Below are 17,677 nucleotides of genomic sequence, written 5' to 3' on the forward strand. Positions count from 1 at the left end.
AAAGAGTGACTTGAGAGAGAGACTTGAGTGATTTGGTATTGAACTTCCATATAATAAGGTGACTTGCAAGAGAGAAATGAAAAAAAAAAGGTCAAAATCATAGCATCAAAGGCCAAGATATTCTGACTTTTAGTCACTAATATGAGACATTTAAATAACAGCTGTTACCCATTCCCACAAGGCTACTCAATGGTGTTGTTAGACCCTACCTGCCTGGATAAACCCACAGATTACAGTTTCCTAGCTGCCAGTCTGTAGCAAAGGTTTTCGGTTAACATTTGTATTTTTCAAACATGCTGATACTCTCAGATTCATTCCATCCAAAACAACAGGCGGTGTCCTATTCTCCATGGCGAGAAAATTGACTCCAAAGTTTAGCTGAAGCTAATATTTCTGCAGTCTGTGTCAGACAAATCAGTTGGGTTTCCAAAGTTACAGACTTTTTAGAATGAAATTCCCTCAATGTGCCTCCAGTGTTTCCTTGCTGAGTCACAGCAGAGGGATAGTAACACAAAGTGAGAATTTGGTTTTAAAAAGACTGTGACTTTTAAAAATAGCCAACAGATTTTTGTAACTGCAGAAGTTTCACGTTAGTTTAAGCTGAACTTTACTTTTTTCACAGGAGGGATGTGGATTTTGGCCCCCATCTCTTACATTAAAATCACTAACGTGGCTAGTATGGACAGGAGGAATGTTTACAGCGACCAATAACTATTTCAATGTACTTATATGGTCCGTGTACGTTTTGATAGTTTGTTTTTTCGTTTGAACCACAAAACAAAATAACAACAAAATTTTCGTTTGTCGTTTCAAACCAAAAACAAAGAAACGGTAAAAAAAGAGCCGTTCTCCGTTTTTGGTTTCTGAATCCAACAACGAAAAACAACTAAACTAACTTCAAATAACGGTCCGATTTTGTTTTTTAGAAATCCCTTTTTTTTATTTCTCCGTTTGAATATCTACATTAAAAGAAAGACAGGCTGGCCACTTGACCCGGAAGTAATAGTAAATAAAGCCTATAAAAATAAAAACATAATATGCAGCACTAACGTTATACCAGAGTAACGTTAGAAGAAAAAAAATCTGTCAATAAATAGGCTTATATAACCTGGACCGAAAGAAATATGTTAGCAACAGTAGTTTATTACAGTGATTTAATATCGTGCCTATCCACGTACACATCACCAGTCACGTTTAATGAGCGCATGCATTGGTTCAATACAGTTGGTAATAGTTAACCTAGAACGTATTGTGTGTGCAGAGTTGTTACTGTTAGCACTATATTATATAGGGGAGAGCCGGGACAGTTTAAATACTTTTTAATTAAACGTAATTTACAAAGCGATCATATCGCACTGAAAGGTAATATTTTGTCACTGGTAACCTAGACCTGTCCTCTGTCAAATACAGTTGGATTTTCAGCTTTGAACAAAACCGTTCAGGAATTATTACAGCAGAAGTATGGCATGCGCAATGTTTCATTCGTCCATCCCAGAGCCATAGAGATGTCTTTCTCTATCACTCTGGTCCCTCCTAGTCGGGACCAGAACCATATACATATATATATATATATATATATATATATATATATATATATATATATATATATATATATATATATATGTCTTTCGCTATCACTCTGATTGAAACAGCATGGGGGAGGCGAATGAAACATACAATTTAAGCCATATAAACTTCCCACAACTTCAATATTTTACTACATATCATGCTCCCAAAAGGTGTTATTTTAGGAAGATTGTTGCTGGGCTATACGTCGGTGAGTTTTCCCGTTATCCTAGTACCGTTATCCTAGACTGATGGGCTGTTAAGGGCACTTATTTGGATGTGCAGTGACCTAACCCACGTAAAAACCTAGTGAAATGACATTTTCCACAATAGAAACATAATATAAGCGGGAAAACGTACTGTTCTAGCTATAAAAATGGCAGAATCATCCACAGTGCATGATATTTCAAAAACCACTTCATACACGCTTCAAGGTGACGGCAATGAGTTGTTAACAGATATTCACCAAGACGAAGATTCACCAGCAACAATCTATCTAAAATAACACCTTTTGGGAGTACCATTCATGCTGTTTCAATCGTCCCGACTAGGAGGGACGAATGAAACATTATGCACGCCCCACTTCAGCTGTAATAATTCCTGAACGGTTTTGTTCAAAGCTGAAAATACAACTGTATTTGACAGAGGACAGGTGTAGGTTGCTAGTGACAAAATATTCAGCTTTCAGTGCGATATGATTGCTTTGTAAATTACGTTTAATTAAAAAGCTACCGGGTGCGGGGCTCTCCGTGTCCCGCTGGAGCTGCAGGTCGAGGTTGGCAGCGAAGCTTTCTGGCGATAGTATGACGGTCCGTCTGCGGCTGCAGGACCTGGAGCTCACCGCCAGTGTTTCAGTTTGATTGTTAAAAAGTGTTAAGATAATAAAAAGGTATTTATTTAGAAGCAGGCTGGTTGGTTAGTTGGCTAACGCTAGCTTGCTATTCCACTAAGCTTCAATGCTAGCTCTTAAACCGGACAGAGTTGTCCCTCATCTGGCGATAGAAACCCTTCCCCGTTCCGTTGGCTCAGAGCTCCACAGCCTAAGTCCAGTTACAAATTAGTTTTGCACCAAATGTATCGCAAGAAGTGTTGGAAAAGTCGAGGCGCAGACATATGTGAAGTTGCAGTGACAGATTCGAGAGGTTGTAATCACTGAGTTGTGGTTGTGATGGAAAATTAATCTGAGTAAAAAGAAATAAAGTAGCCTACACTAGTAAATGTTGCATTACAAGTTTGCAGCCGTCATTGTGTTCATGCAAATATCCATTTACACATTTGTGAATATTTTTTCTGCGACTTAAAATTCAGATTACGTGTATGAATATTTTTTACAAGTGCAAATTTTAACATAGTTCAGATTTTTTGTTCTGCAAGTTCTCACATTGTATTCTACAAGCTCTCACCTTTTGCACCATATTTACCTTCATACACTGCTGGTAGAAAGGGGGAAAAGTTTGGTCCATTACGGTGGAAACCACATTAAATATTAATTTAATTATATAATATAGTGCTAACAGTAACAACTCTGCACACACATAAGTTCTTAGGTTAACACCAACTGTATTGAACCAATGCATGTGCTCATTAAACGTGACTGGTGATGTGTACGTGGATAGGCACGATATTAAATCACTGTAATAAACTACTGTTGCTAACCAGGTCCAGGTTTATATAAGCCTATTTATTGATTGATTTTTTTTCTTCTAACGTTACTCTGGTATAACGTTAGTGCTGCATATTATGACCGTTCTAAAAGCTTGGATTTTATTTTTATAGGCTTTATTTACTATTACTTCCGGGTCACGTGGCCAGCCTGTCTTTCTTTTAATGTAGATATTCAAACGGAGAAATAAAAAAAAGGAATTTCAAAAAACCAAAATCGGACCGTTATTTGAATTTGGTTTAGTCGTTTTTCGTTTTTGAATTCAGAAACCAAAAACGGAGAACGGCTCTTTTTTTACCGTTTCTTTGTTTTTGGTTTGAAACGACAAACAAAAAACAGCTGGTTTCTCGTTATTTTGTTTTGTGGTTCAAACGAAAAAACAAACTATCAAAACGTACACGGACCTTATATGCATGTAAGCACTGTATTAGGATATACTTGAAAAAGGTGAACATAAATAAGAGGCTCTAAAGCAGAGGCACATTGTTTCTAGAATTTTCAGAAGCACTGTAGAAGAATGGATTTGTTCTTGGCAACATAGTAGTTGGGGAGCCAAAGTCTCAAAAGCTCAATAAAATGGGTTGAACCTGACATGGTCTGCCATACTTTTTATTTGTGTTTTTTCTGTTAACTTTGACCCTAAGAACCAATAATTGCAGGGTCTGCTCTGCCGGAAATATCGCTAAAAAATTTTTTGGCCATTTTATGGTGCTTTTCCATTACATGGTACCTACTCGCCTCGCCTCAACTCTACTCGCCTCGACTCGCTGTGCGTCCGTTTTCCACATTGACGTTTTCCATTGCAGATTGTATCGCCTCAGTGTGGCTGGTCGTCATAGCGATTGCCGTGGGCGTGGCTTAGTAGCTTGCTTTTCCCATTGACATATCCCCGCATATCCCCATTGACATATATAAAATGGACCAATAGACTCCGTTGCTCTGGATGGAGACCAGTGAAAGCTATTAGAAGCACTTTTCCGGTGATCACTTGCTTTACTGCGCAGCCTCCAACTGACAGAGACAACGTAAATGTGACGTGAGCAACGTGTCTGAAAGTTGTAAGTCTTCTGGTAGCTGTGACAAGAGAAATCTCAATCATTTCCAATCTTACAGAGTCGGAGAGTGTAGGTATATGTAAGGAGATAACATAAGCACAGGCTAATTATTGCCAACTAACATGCTAGTTAACATTAGTAATTAAACCTAAACAGCTAATGTCGATGCTAAAGTCGAAACTGCCTGCGAGCTGTACTATACGGTAATTCCTCTACTGTGCGACAGTAGGTCACCTGGTTATGACACAATCGTTAGCTTATTTTTACAAAAACGTCTGCTACGGAGCTATAACGTGAGGTACAAGGTAATGGAGCCTTTTATACATTGTCGTGTTTCTTTATAAATAAACAATGGACAAATAGAGTCTTTAAACGCTTCAGATGTAAAGTTATTCGCAGTCAAGTGACGTAAAAAAAAAATGGCGGTCAGTGTAATGCTAACAAGAGGTGATCGCTTTGTAGCAACAAAATGGCGCCATCGGAGGTTCGCGTTCTGAAGCGAAGCTTTCCCTCAAATCCTCAGTGGGTTGGGTAGGCTGTCAATAAATGCATTCCAGATACACAAAACACATGTGTCCCAATCTGCCTTGTTCTGTCACCCATTTTCTGAACATTCTTGTCGATTTGTATGGGAACATTTTTTTTTTTTTTTTTTTTTTTAAATTGTACAGCGTGGCAGATCTATTTAATTGTTTTAGGAGAAAAAGACTTTCAGGACTCAATGAAGATTTTCTGTGTGATCTTGTGGTGGATCTTTAACAGACATCACATGGCCAGTGACATTTACCTGAATTAAGTCAGACAGCCTTATTTAGTCAACACTAGATAATTCAGTCCACACTGGTTTTTAATCTAAATATAAGATTATCCCACTTCCTACGATGTACGCTTTAGTTGGAGTGTATTTTGTTTTGTTGCCCAAAAAGTTACCCAACCTTTCCAAACAGTTGACTGGCATTATCCCCAACTCCCTGTGGTCAAAGCCTGCTTTGCTTGCTGCTTTCTGAGGCGAGCCTGATCCTACGTTCCACACAGGAGCACCGGTGACCATGGAGGGAGAGATATTATACATATACAGTTATACAGTTGGGTGGCTGGAAGGCTGTCATCAGCTTTGTGTATGTGTGAATGTCAGACAGGCGGTCACTGGGGAGGAGATCTGAGAATTGGAAAGAAATTGCTGGCCAAAGCAGTCCTAGAGGTGCCCTTGGCTCGGTTTAGTATTTGTTCCAGGAGAGTGGAGACACAGTGGGAGGAGATGGGCCGCCGAATGCAGATTGACTGAGCGTGGTGGAATATTTAGGAGCTCAAAGAACCAGCTTTTGGGGTTCTGTGTGTGTGTGTGTGTGTGTGTGTGTGTGTGTGTTAGCCTATAATACTGCATATCTTTGTGGCCGTCTTTCTTTGTATTGACTCAATGTTTGACTCAGTGGCTGTGTGTGTCCGTTTTCTACACCTGTTTGTGTATGTACATGTGTTTTAGTGTGTGTGTTGACAGTAATGAAGGGTTTGAAGTTTCCTGCCAGTGGAGAGTTTATCATTACTCTAATCCCTCTGGAGAGATAGTCTGTTGCCTAAACCTCCCACACATATCCTTCTCTGTGCTCAGGCTGGCAGATAAGATGTGTTGTTTTTTGAAATGGAAAACATTATGCAATAAGAAAATAGTAAACTTTTACATTATCCTAGTTTTGTGTTCCTTCCTCTGCTGATTGGATCACTGTGTTTATCCAGGCCCCTCGTGGCTTTATGTGTTTAGTGCATCTCACGGCTCACTCACTCTTAACTGGTCGAGATGGCTTATTTGTAAAATGTTGTTGAAGAATTGTTGCAAAGACGTAAAGGTGTTATTTTGTTCTGCCAATCCACTAGAGACCAAATAATGAAAGTCCTCATTATTCACATACCAAAGTGTCTGTGATCTTCTTATCTAATATTAGTATTTTCCTCTGGGAAATTATTATATTAGAAGCCAAACATGTAATGAACATTAAAATACACTTACGCATGTCCTTCAGAGTATGTTCTTTTTGCTGGTAAAAAAGGGAAAACACTATCTCTTTCCAGGACAAAACCTTTCTGTAAATACAGGTAAAAGTGAAAGCCGTGTGTGAGAAAAGGATTGTGGCAAAGCTGGGTGTATCTGGACTCTCAGGCTGTGCTGCAGGGCACCTGTTCTAAATGCTAAATGTGTGAGCAAATGATTGGTGCAGCCCTGCCAATATACATCCATGAAAATGCAGTGAGTCTGAGGGGATCACAGCTGTGTGGGTACTAGGGGTCAAACAAAATAAGACCATATTAGACAGTTTAAGATTAGAAATCAAGCTTAGGGATGGGAAACGTGGCCTGACTGTAACCATTAAAGCACAGTGTACCCAGGAGATAAGATTAGGCTGTAGCCAAAAGCTACGCTTCCTAGGGATGCTACTGAGCTTGAGGCTTATGGAGATCTCTAGTCAGCTGATAAAACTCTCACAATCAGCCAGTCCTCTTAGTCTGTAAACAACTAAGATGGATGACAAGAGCTGTGTTATTGTACTGAAAAAAAATGTGCTGATTGGAATTTTATGTGCTAGATCATCATTTTCAAGCTATTTTGTGTCAGTATCTCACATCAGAGTGGTAGTTAGTAGCAGGTGGCTGCCCCATCGAGGAGCCTGCCAATATATAATCGACCAAAGGCCCCCACAGCAGGGCCACATTGATTTGGCAGAAGGGAAAGCTGGCCCTCTCATCATAGCACAAACTCTTTTACTGCTCTTTCATTTATGTTTTTAGGAATGCAGAGATGTTATCGCTGTCTTAATCTTCGTTTGAATTGCCAATGTCAAGAGTGTTGAGATCATCGTGCTTTTCATACAGGCAACTCTACACAGACCAATCTTATCACTCCACCGAAATGAGAAGATGTTTCCACCCTCCAATCCCCCAAAGTCCCATTTAAAGTAACCACATTCCCCTCCAAGTATTAAGACTGGTGATGAGAGTCATCCATTCATAGATCAAAGGCTCATGGCTGCCAAGCTGGGAGCAGCCCAGTGAAAAGGTTGCTCAGTCCTCACCATCCCTCCCCCCCTGCCTTATAAACATCCTCTCAGTATGGACCCCGCCCTGACACCTGCTTCCACTGCGCTAATTTCGCTCACAATTGAGATGTCTGTGTACTCTCTGTTAAACATGGCAGGGCAATAGACTTACCAGCGCATATAGTCATAGACATTGTAAATCCTGTTTGGATTGAGCTCATCTCATCTGCAGAGAGCAATTTCTACAAAAAAACACATACAAAAGAAACCCAACTGTAGCTTTGATTAGAATTCAGTAACTTGCATCAAAACACCCCATCAAAGCATAAATCATTTCCTATCATTCATTTTGGTTAGGTCTAAGCCATTTTTTTTCCAGTCTTTTGTTCACCTGGTCTCCTTGTGTAATAATGCTTGTATAACCTCAAACCTGTTGTGCACAATCAAGTTATATACATAATTTCTTTCAGGAGAACCTGGGCTATCAGGATATGCATGCTGAAGGGATGTCACATGAATGTATAAATTGTTAAATGACTATAAAGACAAAAGAAAAGAGTAAACGGATGTGAAATCTCACAGAAATGTATTGAAATTAGGACTGGGGCGATTCGTCGATGTAGTCAACATAATCGATTACATAAATGCGTCGACGCAAATAATTTGTGTCACGCGTAGAAATCTAAAAACATGGCTGCCTCCAGCAACAGCACAAGTATGGATTTCTCGCAAGTTCAACAACACATTGAGAAAAAGGCTTGCACACTGTCTTCTAAAGTGTGGGAGTATTTTACTCTTAATGCCAACAACAACATGGTAGTCTGTAGACTTTGTAAAGCTTTATGTTGGATTTATTTGATACATCTGATTTCAATGTTGCTAAAATTGCCCTTTTGCACTGTAAGATTAAAGGGAGAAGTGCTTGGATGTAAAACAAGAGCTTATTCATAATTTTACCTACTACTGTTAAAAAAAGCAAATACCGGCTACTCTTTTTGCACTGTTTACTTTAAGTTTTTATTTTTGTGTTCGTCCTGAAACTGACTTTATTTTGTTGTTGGATTGATAGCCTACATCTGACAAATTAATTTTATTTGAACAGTGCAGTGTTAAACAATTTTAATAAATAGAGATTTGAACCTTATTGAAATTTGTTTTGTGTAAATTGTTTATAATTGAGCAATGGGAAAATAATCACTAATTGAAAAATTAATCGTTAGATTAATGAAAAAAATTATCGTTAGATTAGTCGACTAATCGAAAAAAATAATCGCTAGATTAATCGTTTGGGACAGCCCTAATTGAAATCATACAGAACAATAATGGAAGTTCCTTTTGGCTTTTGAATAGTGTTCTTCTAGGTGTTGGCAATCAGGGGAAACTGTAACTAACAAAAATATAAAACTATGTAGGTTTTCTTTTCCCATGAAAGTCCATACGCTTTTATCCCAAAAGTTGGTTGTGTCATCTTCAATGTATTGAATGCATCTGTCTGCTATTTGACATCAGTAAGCCCAATCACACTCATTTCAGCCTGCAGGCTTTAGTCTACCGTCTCTGCCTGGTCTCTGTATTCTCCTCCTAATACACACACACAGACACAGACCTCCTCTGAGGGCTCTCTATTCGCTGAGCAAACTGTTTGGGCACATTACTTCATTAGATTGGTCAACAAAGCTCTCAGTCTAAGTGCCCTTATCAAAGATGGCTGCCGTCTAATGAAAAATAGATCGCTGTTTGGTACAAAACTAAGAGGGTAAGCTTCGCTTCAGAACTCAAACCTCCTATGGCGCCATTTTGATGCTACAAAACTATCATCTCCCGTTAGCATTCCATTGACTGCCATTCATTTTGACGTCACTTTGACAGCGAATAACCTTACATCTGAAGCGTTTAAAGACTTTATTTGTCCATTGCTTAATTGCTTAAAGAAATACGACAATGTATAAAAGGTTCCATTACCTTGTTCCTCATGTTATGGCTCCGTAGCAGACGTTTTTGTAAAAATAGGCTAACGATTGTGTCATAACCAAGCGACTTACTGTCGCATAGTAGAGGAATTACCGTATAGTACAGGAGAAGCTCGCAGGCAGTTTCGACTTACATGAGTTGTTTAGGTTTAATTACTAATGTTAACTAACATTTTAGTTAGCAATAATTAGCCTGTGCCCTTGTTATCTCCTTACAAATAACTATGCCCTCCGTCTCTGCAAGATTCAGAATGATTGAGAATTCTCTTGGCACAGCTACCAGAAGACTTACAATTTTCAGACAGGTTGCTTACGTCACATTTACGTCGTCTCTCTCAGTTGGAGGCTGCGCAGTAACGCTCAGCGCTCACCGGAAAAGTGCTTCTAATATCCTTCACTGGTCTCTGTCCAGTGCAACGGGATCTGTTGGTCCAGTTTATATACTGTCTATGTCCAAAACACAGGCAAATTCTCGGCTACTCATCTAGTGCTACGACAAGACGGTCTAAAGGTCGCGAAGCAAAAGAAACATAGGTGCATGTTGATTTTTGGATTCATGATCATTTATTTATGTTACAATGCTTTTCTCTGCTCCTAAACAAAAAACAAAGTAAGTCTCTACACTGTATTGATCTGGAGACATTAAACAAGATATGAAGTGTTGTGAATGATGGGTTTTTCTGTCGTCTGCGACCGCGCCAACCGTGTAGGGTTAAGTGGGATCTGTTGACGGCAGCAGATTATTGCTGGGCAGAACTCCTATATTTCAGTCATTAGACCATCTGTCCCACCTCAGCCAATGGCTCTGGAATGATACTCCACTGGCAATGCAAAATGTATAAAACTGTGCCCTGTGCATCTCCTCTCAGTACTCTGGTGAGCGTCAAATCTAGTGAGCATTGTTGTTAAAAGAGAAGTGACTCAAAATATGTCCCTGATGGGCTTAAAAGCCTCCATATGGGAAAAAAGCTAATGTTAGCACAGTGAAGAATTATGAAAACATGCACCTTGTTTCACTATGCTGTCATTGTATCCTATATAACTGATGAGTACACTGTGAGTGCCAGTCGTTATCACGACATTACTTGCTGTTTCACATTGCATTGTGTTAATTGGTTACTTACCCACGAGCTGGAAGTAATGTTAATACACTGAGGAAAAGCTGCCACGCTAGCTTCCTGGAGCACTTGAGTGTGCCAGGGCATCTTGCATGCATCCCACAGCTGGAAGTGAACTCTTTGATGTGATTGCTTCTGAGAAACGTCATCATTTATTGATGCTTCCATTAAAGTAGCATAGATGTCTACATAGATTTGGAGAGGAGGAACGGGGCACCCTGATGCAAACAGGAGCTTGCCAGCTAACTACACTGAAAATGCCTTCCCATCCACACCAGCACCATTAGCCTTTAAATTCTTCTCCAGCAAAGCTTAGCTTCGTATCTCGAGTCCATTGATCTAATTTTTGGGATAGCTGATACATGCTAAATGTTATTACAATATGTGGTAGCATTAAAGGGATATTTCACCGTTGGAAAGATGAATATATCTTTAAATTGGGTCACTTATGTAGTAGAAATGTGAATTTCTTTCAAAATTGGTGGCTTCTAGGCCGAGAAAAGCCAGAAAACGAGTTTTTTGCTCATGTGGATGAAAGACACCAAATCCCAGAATGCACTTGCTTCGCTGCTTTAGAGTATACTCCCAAGCCACGCCTACCGTTTACAGACAGACAGACAGACAGACAGTAAGATAGTCTACTCAAGTGTGTTTTTATTGTCATTTCAACCTACACAAAACAACGTTTCACCGTGGCTCAAGTGGTTACACAATTAAAATATATAAAAACGACATACGAAACAGGCTACAGTTAGTGCACACACATTATATGTTCCGTAATGTTCAACTAACACATACTAGCATTAGCACTTGGTGGGCTGTAAACACAGAGTATAAACACATGGACGGCATTTAACGGTCACAAACTTCACCAGCAGTTAGCAGTTAGTTGGATACAAGCACCAGTCCGTGTTAACACAGCCCACCTCCACTAGCTAGTCTTACCCGGCGACAGAGCAGCCGGCCTGGTAGCTGGATAGTCCGGTACACTGTTGTTCAGCCATGTTTCCACAACAACAAAAACACAGCAGTCTCTGAACTCGCGTTGGGAATTTCGTTGAAGTTGGATGTAGTCCAGTTTGTTGTCTAATGAGCAGGATTGATGGAACAGGTGGCCGGCTAGTGTTGGTTTTCCACCGGCACTTCAACGTTCCCCACTGATGATGTCCCTTTACCGGCCAGAGGCATCGAGCAACTCCGCTGGTCTCCATAGCACATGATATCGTCCATCGGCACAACTAGTGGTCATATTAACCTTTTATCAAAACAGGTCTAAGATCCAAATGGTCAACCAACTTGCAACACTGAGTAATATGATTTTATTAGCTTTATTAGACAAAGTGTTTGGCGTAAGGGTGTTTAGTGTTTAGTGGGTTTCGTCTTGATTTGTTATTTATGAATTCAAATTCGTCAAGAGTGTCACAAGATGTGAATACATCAAATATTTACAGCTTATGGCCTGTGACAATCCCAACTGATGGTCTCTAGTCTCAAATGTTCCTGTCTTCTTGTATCTCGAAAATGTCAGTACCATCTCCATTAGGAGCTTAATGTTGGAGTCTGCGATTCTGGAGAAAGATTGTTTTAAATGGAACTCAACACAGGGAATACACCCCTCCGTTCAGTGCTCCTTCAAAACGTTTGCATGTGCCAGTTTTACCGCCCCTCTTGCTCCCACTGCTTTTCTTTTTATACATCCGTGGCCTTTCCCCTGTCCTGTGCACAAGCACAAATGGAATAGTGTTGTGTGGCTTGGTCCGAGCCACTTTGTTTGTTTCCCATTCACAGAGTTAGGGCTGTGAATTAACACCTGTTGTTTTTTTTCAGCGTGCACACAAAACAGATAGCTAGGGGACCGTGAGGAGATATTCACTGAATTTGACAAAAAGTGTATTGGATTAGAATTGCAGACTCCACCTTTAAATGTGTGTATACTAGAAATGATAGTACAAATAATAACAACCAAAGGCCCTATACTTGTTCACATGTCGAACCCTACGTTGCTCCAGATGGTCATGGCAGCACCTTGCATGGTAGCTTGCTCCAATCAGTGTGTGAGTGTCTGTGTGAATAGGTGCAGATCAGGCAAATTGTAAAGTGCTTTGGATAAAAGCACTAGATAAATGCAGTAATTTACCATTTAGCCATTTACATCATATTTTATATTTCTGTCTTCATTCCAGGGTCTGCCAGGGAAGTGATGGCTCCTGTTGAAGTCTCAGAGCAAATGGTCCAGAAGCTGAGAGGCAAGAATGAGTTTACTGTGCTGGCGACCCTCAAACAAGATCACCTAAACTCTGGGGTCATCCTCTCTATTCATCACTCTGAGAACAGGTATGATCAGTTCACATTTCACATAATAATATGATTTAGATATGTTCTATAATAAGCGAAAAAGGGTAGCCCATGCTCTTCAGTCAAAATATAACTACATTTTTTACTTGGATATACTTGCAGATATATAACTGTAATGCATAAAGATACAATTTTCAAATCAGTGTGTGTGATTGAGTTAATTTGAGATAGAACTAGAGCTCGTAATGTCACAAGAAGTACAGTAAAGCTGTTTGTAAAGCTCCACTGATAAACCATAATTAAACTTGTTTTCTAAATTTAGTACCACTCTCTGTTTTGTCTGTTCAGCAGTTTGTAATATGTTGATTGAAACCTAAATATTTGTATTTGATGAGCATTTAGATGTTTTACACACCAGTCGAGTAAACAAACCAAATCACCAACCAATCAGTTGTATGCCAACTCATTATTCACAGTCCATCAACGATCCAAACATTAAATCTGGAATTGTGGATCGAAAACTGATGAGACACTATCTGCAGTTAGCATGCTAATGTTTTCCATTAGTTTGTGGTAGCTGAGCCGTTGGATGATCAGAACAGCAATCTAAATCCACATAATGCGTTGATTGAACAGTTTGTACATTAAAGTCAGTTCTGAGAAGAGAGCTCGCGGGGATGTTAATGACTTTCCCTGCTGCTGATTAGCTTTCCCAGCTATTCATATGCAACAAAGCAGCACTGTGTGGTTTCATTTGGAAACATGGCAAGGACTAATTCAGAGTCAGAAGTGTTAGCTAGTGCATTTAAGAAGCCGAGATGAATGGCTGCACGTCTGGGGTAGAGTAAATCTAGATTTGGTTTGGAGATAAATCAATTCTATTGCTGCGCTTGCATGAGTGTTTATTTTTCCTTTGAATAATGTTTCCAGCAAATGAGTCTAGCTTAAATAAGTCTGTATTTAAGGGCAGAGGTGATGAGTGTGTATTGGCAGCTCTTTCCATTAGTGTCACTATGCTGGGTAAATCTCAGTGGTGTGGAGAAGGGGATTCTGTTAGAATACTAATACGCCAATGTAAAGAGTTGAACCACTACATGTGGGCTATTGTTGTGTATTGCTGATGTTGCACTTAACAGCCATATAGCACCACTATGCTTGACTAGTGATGTGATTACATTCTAAATGGTTTTGCAAATCTGAGGAGATGTATGTACACTGCTTGGAAATGAGTGACGTGTAACTCTCAGTACTGTGCTGAGAGGAGCCCTGACTTGACACAAGGATGCAGTTCCAGTAATGAGACTTTAATGCAACAAGACATACTGTACAATGTAGGCAATGCAAATTTTCAGAGAAACTGTCAACTGGCACTTTGATACTGCAGGTTCTTGGAGCTGGAGAGCAGTGGCCAGCGCAGTGAGGTGCGTCTTCACTACCGTACCAAAGGCCAACAGCCCCACACTGAGGTTTTCCCTTACAGCCTGGCTGATGACCAGTGGCACAAGGTCTCTGTGGCCGTCAGTGCCTCTCATGTCATACTACATGTCGACTGTAACAGGTAAGATGCTGGTGATGAACATATATATTAGTTGTGTTCAATAAAATATGAAATAAACTTGTTGTAGTTTGGGTGAGTACTCCTGTATGGGAGGCTATCCAGTTTTAAAAGTCATTTAAACTTAAAATACAGATGTGTTTCCAAAACTAACATTAAATTAAGGATGTACCAATCCCATATAACGTATTGGTATCAGTCCCGATACGGACCTTATTAAGTGGATCGTGTATCAGTCATGACACTTTAATGCCTTTAGAAGTTAGATCTATACAATACTCAAAATGTTTTAGACCCATTCATACAGTACACACAAAGAATGCAAAGGTGAAATTATTTTCTTGAAGTACGTACTTTCAGTTTTAAAGCTACCATTAAGTATAATAATGGTGAGTGGGTTGGCCAGGTGCCTCATTGTGGGAAGCCATTGAGGGATCACATCATTGTCTCATATACCCTATTTGGACTGCCACAGTGACTCATGTCAATACTGCATCATGGATCTATAATAATGGGTCAGCTCGTATCAGACAACCCTCCTTTACTTCCCTCCTCTTGATCAGGTGTTAATGCTGGTGGGATGCTGCCCTGCTTTGGTGAACTGGCCTTTCTGACAGGGATGGAAAAACAATGTCATGATATTAAAGTTTACACATAATTAAACCAACTCCCTGAAAGAGGAGGGAGAGTGAGAAAAGAAGAGAGCATACTTATGGACAAAGGTGAAACTGAAACTTATTTGGTAATTATTTAATGTAATTAAGTGTAATTATCTGGTTTAGCAACTGGACCACAGACTGGAGTCTCTGTGGACAGTGACATCCAGAGAGTAACCTCTTTTAACTGTCCCAAGAATGGGTTCAATGCAGGTCAAACGCACCTTGAGTCATACATGCATCTGCTGTACGAAAAGGGTGTCACTGTTTGTGTGTGAAGATCCTCCCTGGCACAATAAAAGGAGCAGACGGCAACACCATGTGTATCAAGGAAAGCAGGTGGCTATCTATACTCTTCTCAGGGAAAGAGTTAAAAGAAGGATTTAACAGGGCAAGACCTGCAGTGCAGGGGGAAATTGTTATTCTAAATGAATGAAAATAGAAATAAAAAAATATAACATAACCAGAACATTCTGTATTTTGCAGGATCTACGAGCGTGTCGTGGAAGCCCCCTACATGGACATACCTGAGGATGCTTCCTTCTGGCTCGGACAGAGAAACGCTGCTCATGGCTTCTTCAAGGTTAGCACTGGTTTAAAAACTTCCCTCTCAGAGTATGAATGCTGATCTGTGAGAAATGATTCAGATTGGCCAGAAAGAGTAATGCGTCTCAGCTGTAGCCCCCGCACTCAATCTTAGTCTATGCTGTACCTTCTCCCTCTTTGTTTGGCTTGTTTGGTTTTATATATTGTTGCTGTTGGATTTAATTGTGTGCATTTTTCAAGGCTTACCATTTTAATTTGAGGTTTGTTCTGCCTACCCTAGGAATTGACTTTATTTTGTCATTGTTCTTTCCCTTTCTCTTAGTCTGCAGCTAAGCCTATTGCAATTATCTCAGCAACCCCACACCGCTGATTTGGGAGAAATCATTAAATAGTCTCTGGACTATGCTCATTAAGCTTAGTCTATAGTATTGTTTATCAGGCGGGGAGACATATATCGCCTCTCCCAGACTGGACTGCACTCTAAAATGTCCCACCTGGGGAGACATGTTGGGGCAAAATGTCCGTAGCAGCAACTATAACTATTTTAATCAGTCTGCTGGTGACTCGCTCTGTGTTTGATGTGGTGGTGGTGTGTGTGTATGTGTGTATGTGTGTGTGTGTGTGTGTGTGTGTGTGTGTGTGTGTGTGTGTGTGTGTCCTAGCAGTTGAATTTCTGCTGTGTTAATTGGTATCTTGAAAGAAGCCTTGGAGGTCACCGACTAATCTTGTCACGTAGCAGCATCTCTCCTCCTCGCCACTCTCTAAAGCCTTGATGAGTTGCTAGGAATCCATGTCTCCTTTCAAAACCCACTGCTTCATAAGTACACATGCACTCACACAAACAGTCATTGTCTGGGTGTTAGCTGAAGATGAGAAAACCACATCCTGAACAGTAATAGTAAAGACTTTAATCAGAATGAGCGTATCTGCACATCTTCTTTACAGTCCACACACATCGTAAGAGAGCTAAATCTAAATTTTATCTTACTTATCTGGTGACACAATTTTGTAATTTCATCGGTGGTGTGTCATTTGTAGCGAATTTGTATGCTGATGTAGCAAATTGTTCTACATCCTAATTTGAAAAGCTGAAAACAATTTACAGTTAATTCAGGTAATCCCAAAAGAAACAGCAATGGTTGAACATGCAAATCAGATTTCATTCTGGAGTTATTTTTTTAATCTAGCAGGATATTATCTTCCCATTATTGTTTGCATTTTGTAGAAATTGTACGTTACTGCATTAGAAGTGATTCAGCTATCACTTTGTTTCCGGTACAGATGGGAAAACCATTGAGATACCACAAGTTACTGCATGTATACTGAGTGTCACAGACACTTACACCTACTTAATGTTCGCTTTTTTGATAGTGATGCATTACAACACAGGCTCTGCTTAAAGGTGCCCTGCCATACAAAACAGTTTTTACTTGCATTTTTTAAAAATACGTTAGGTCCATATGTATTTGTGTTATGTTGTGAATGTGAAAATGAACTGCTACCTCCTTTGTCAGCTCTAGCCACTGAACAGAAATAAGCGGAGAAATCAGGCCAATTACAAAAGCTGGTCAGTCTGACATCATATTGCCTGTGATCATTACTATTCATTAGCTCTCCCAGTTGGGCTGGGTAAAGGATTCTGACAGCCAGGCTCTCATTGGCTAGCTGTTAGCCAATCAGATTCAAACAGCTTAGCTTGTTGAATATTAATGAGAACTGGCAAAAGTCTACCTGCAGGCTTTCTATACCACGCTAGAATGGCTTGAAACAAGGTAACCAAGGCATTTTTTCCACAAAAATTTTTTACAGAGTCCATGGTAGAACTTCAGACATTACCACACAGTAATGAAATAAGTGTGGCAGGGCACCTTTAAAGACACAGGGACATAGAAACTTCAATTTAATTTCTTATCCTGTATCCCTGTGTTTAAATATAACTTGTTATAATTGTAAGTGAGGTCTAATTTAGATAATTTACAGCTCATTATCTCTGTTCAACTTTGTATGAACAGACACCATGGTCGCTAAGACACGCCCATTTTTAAGTGATCCAATAGAATCCAAACGATTTGATTTAAATCCCTCTTGTAAATATGTCACATTACTGAAGATAAAGACGCTCTGTTGTTTCACTGACTTAAACTATTTACATACTGTCCAAAAAGCATAGGTAATAATGGCACAGTATTAATCACAGTTCAGATGTTTACTGTAGATGCAGGAT

At 39.8% G+C, this 17,677-nt stretch overlaps 1 protein-coding gene across 2 annotated transcripts in view; it reads left to right on the forward strand.

Annotated features, from left to right (window-relative positions):
- Positions 1–17,677, forward strand: part of nell2a (neural EGFL like 2a) — a 92,046-nt gene that overhangs the window by 5,826 nt on the left and 68,543 nt on the right. For both annotated transcript variants that reach the window (XM_028585065.1, XM_028585064.1), the window contains exons 3-5: positions 12,585–12,735; positions 14,081–14,254; positions 15,394–15,490. In XM_028585065.1, the coding sequence (XP_028440866.1) occupies positions 12,585–12,735; positions 14,081–14,254; positions 15,394–15,490 (422 nt within the window). The remainder of the gene's footprint in view (positions 1–12,584; positions 12,736–14,080; positions 14,255–15,393; positions 15,491–17,677) is intronic.

Source organism: Perca flavescens, chromosome 8 (genome assembly GCF_004354835.1).
Source record: "Perca flavescens isolate YP-PL-M2 chromosome 8, PFLA_1.0, whole genome shotgun sequence".
In the NCBI taxonomy this organism is placed as follows: Eukaryota; Metazoa; Chordata; class Actinopteri; order Perciformes; family Percidae; genus Perca; species Perca flavescens.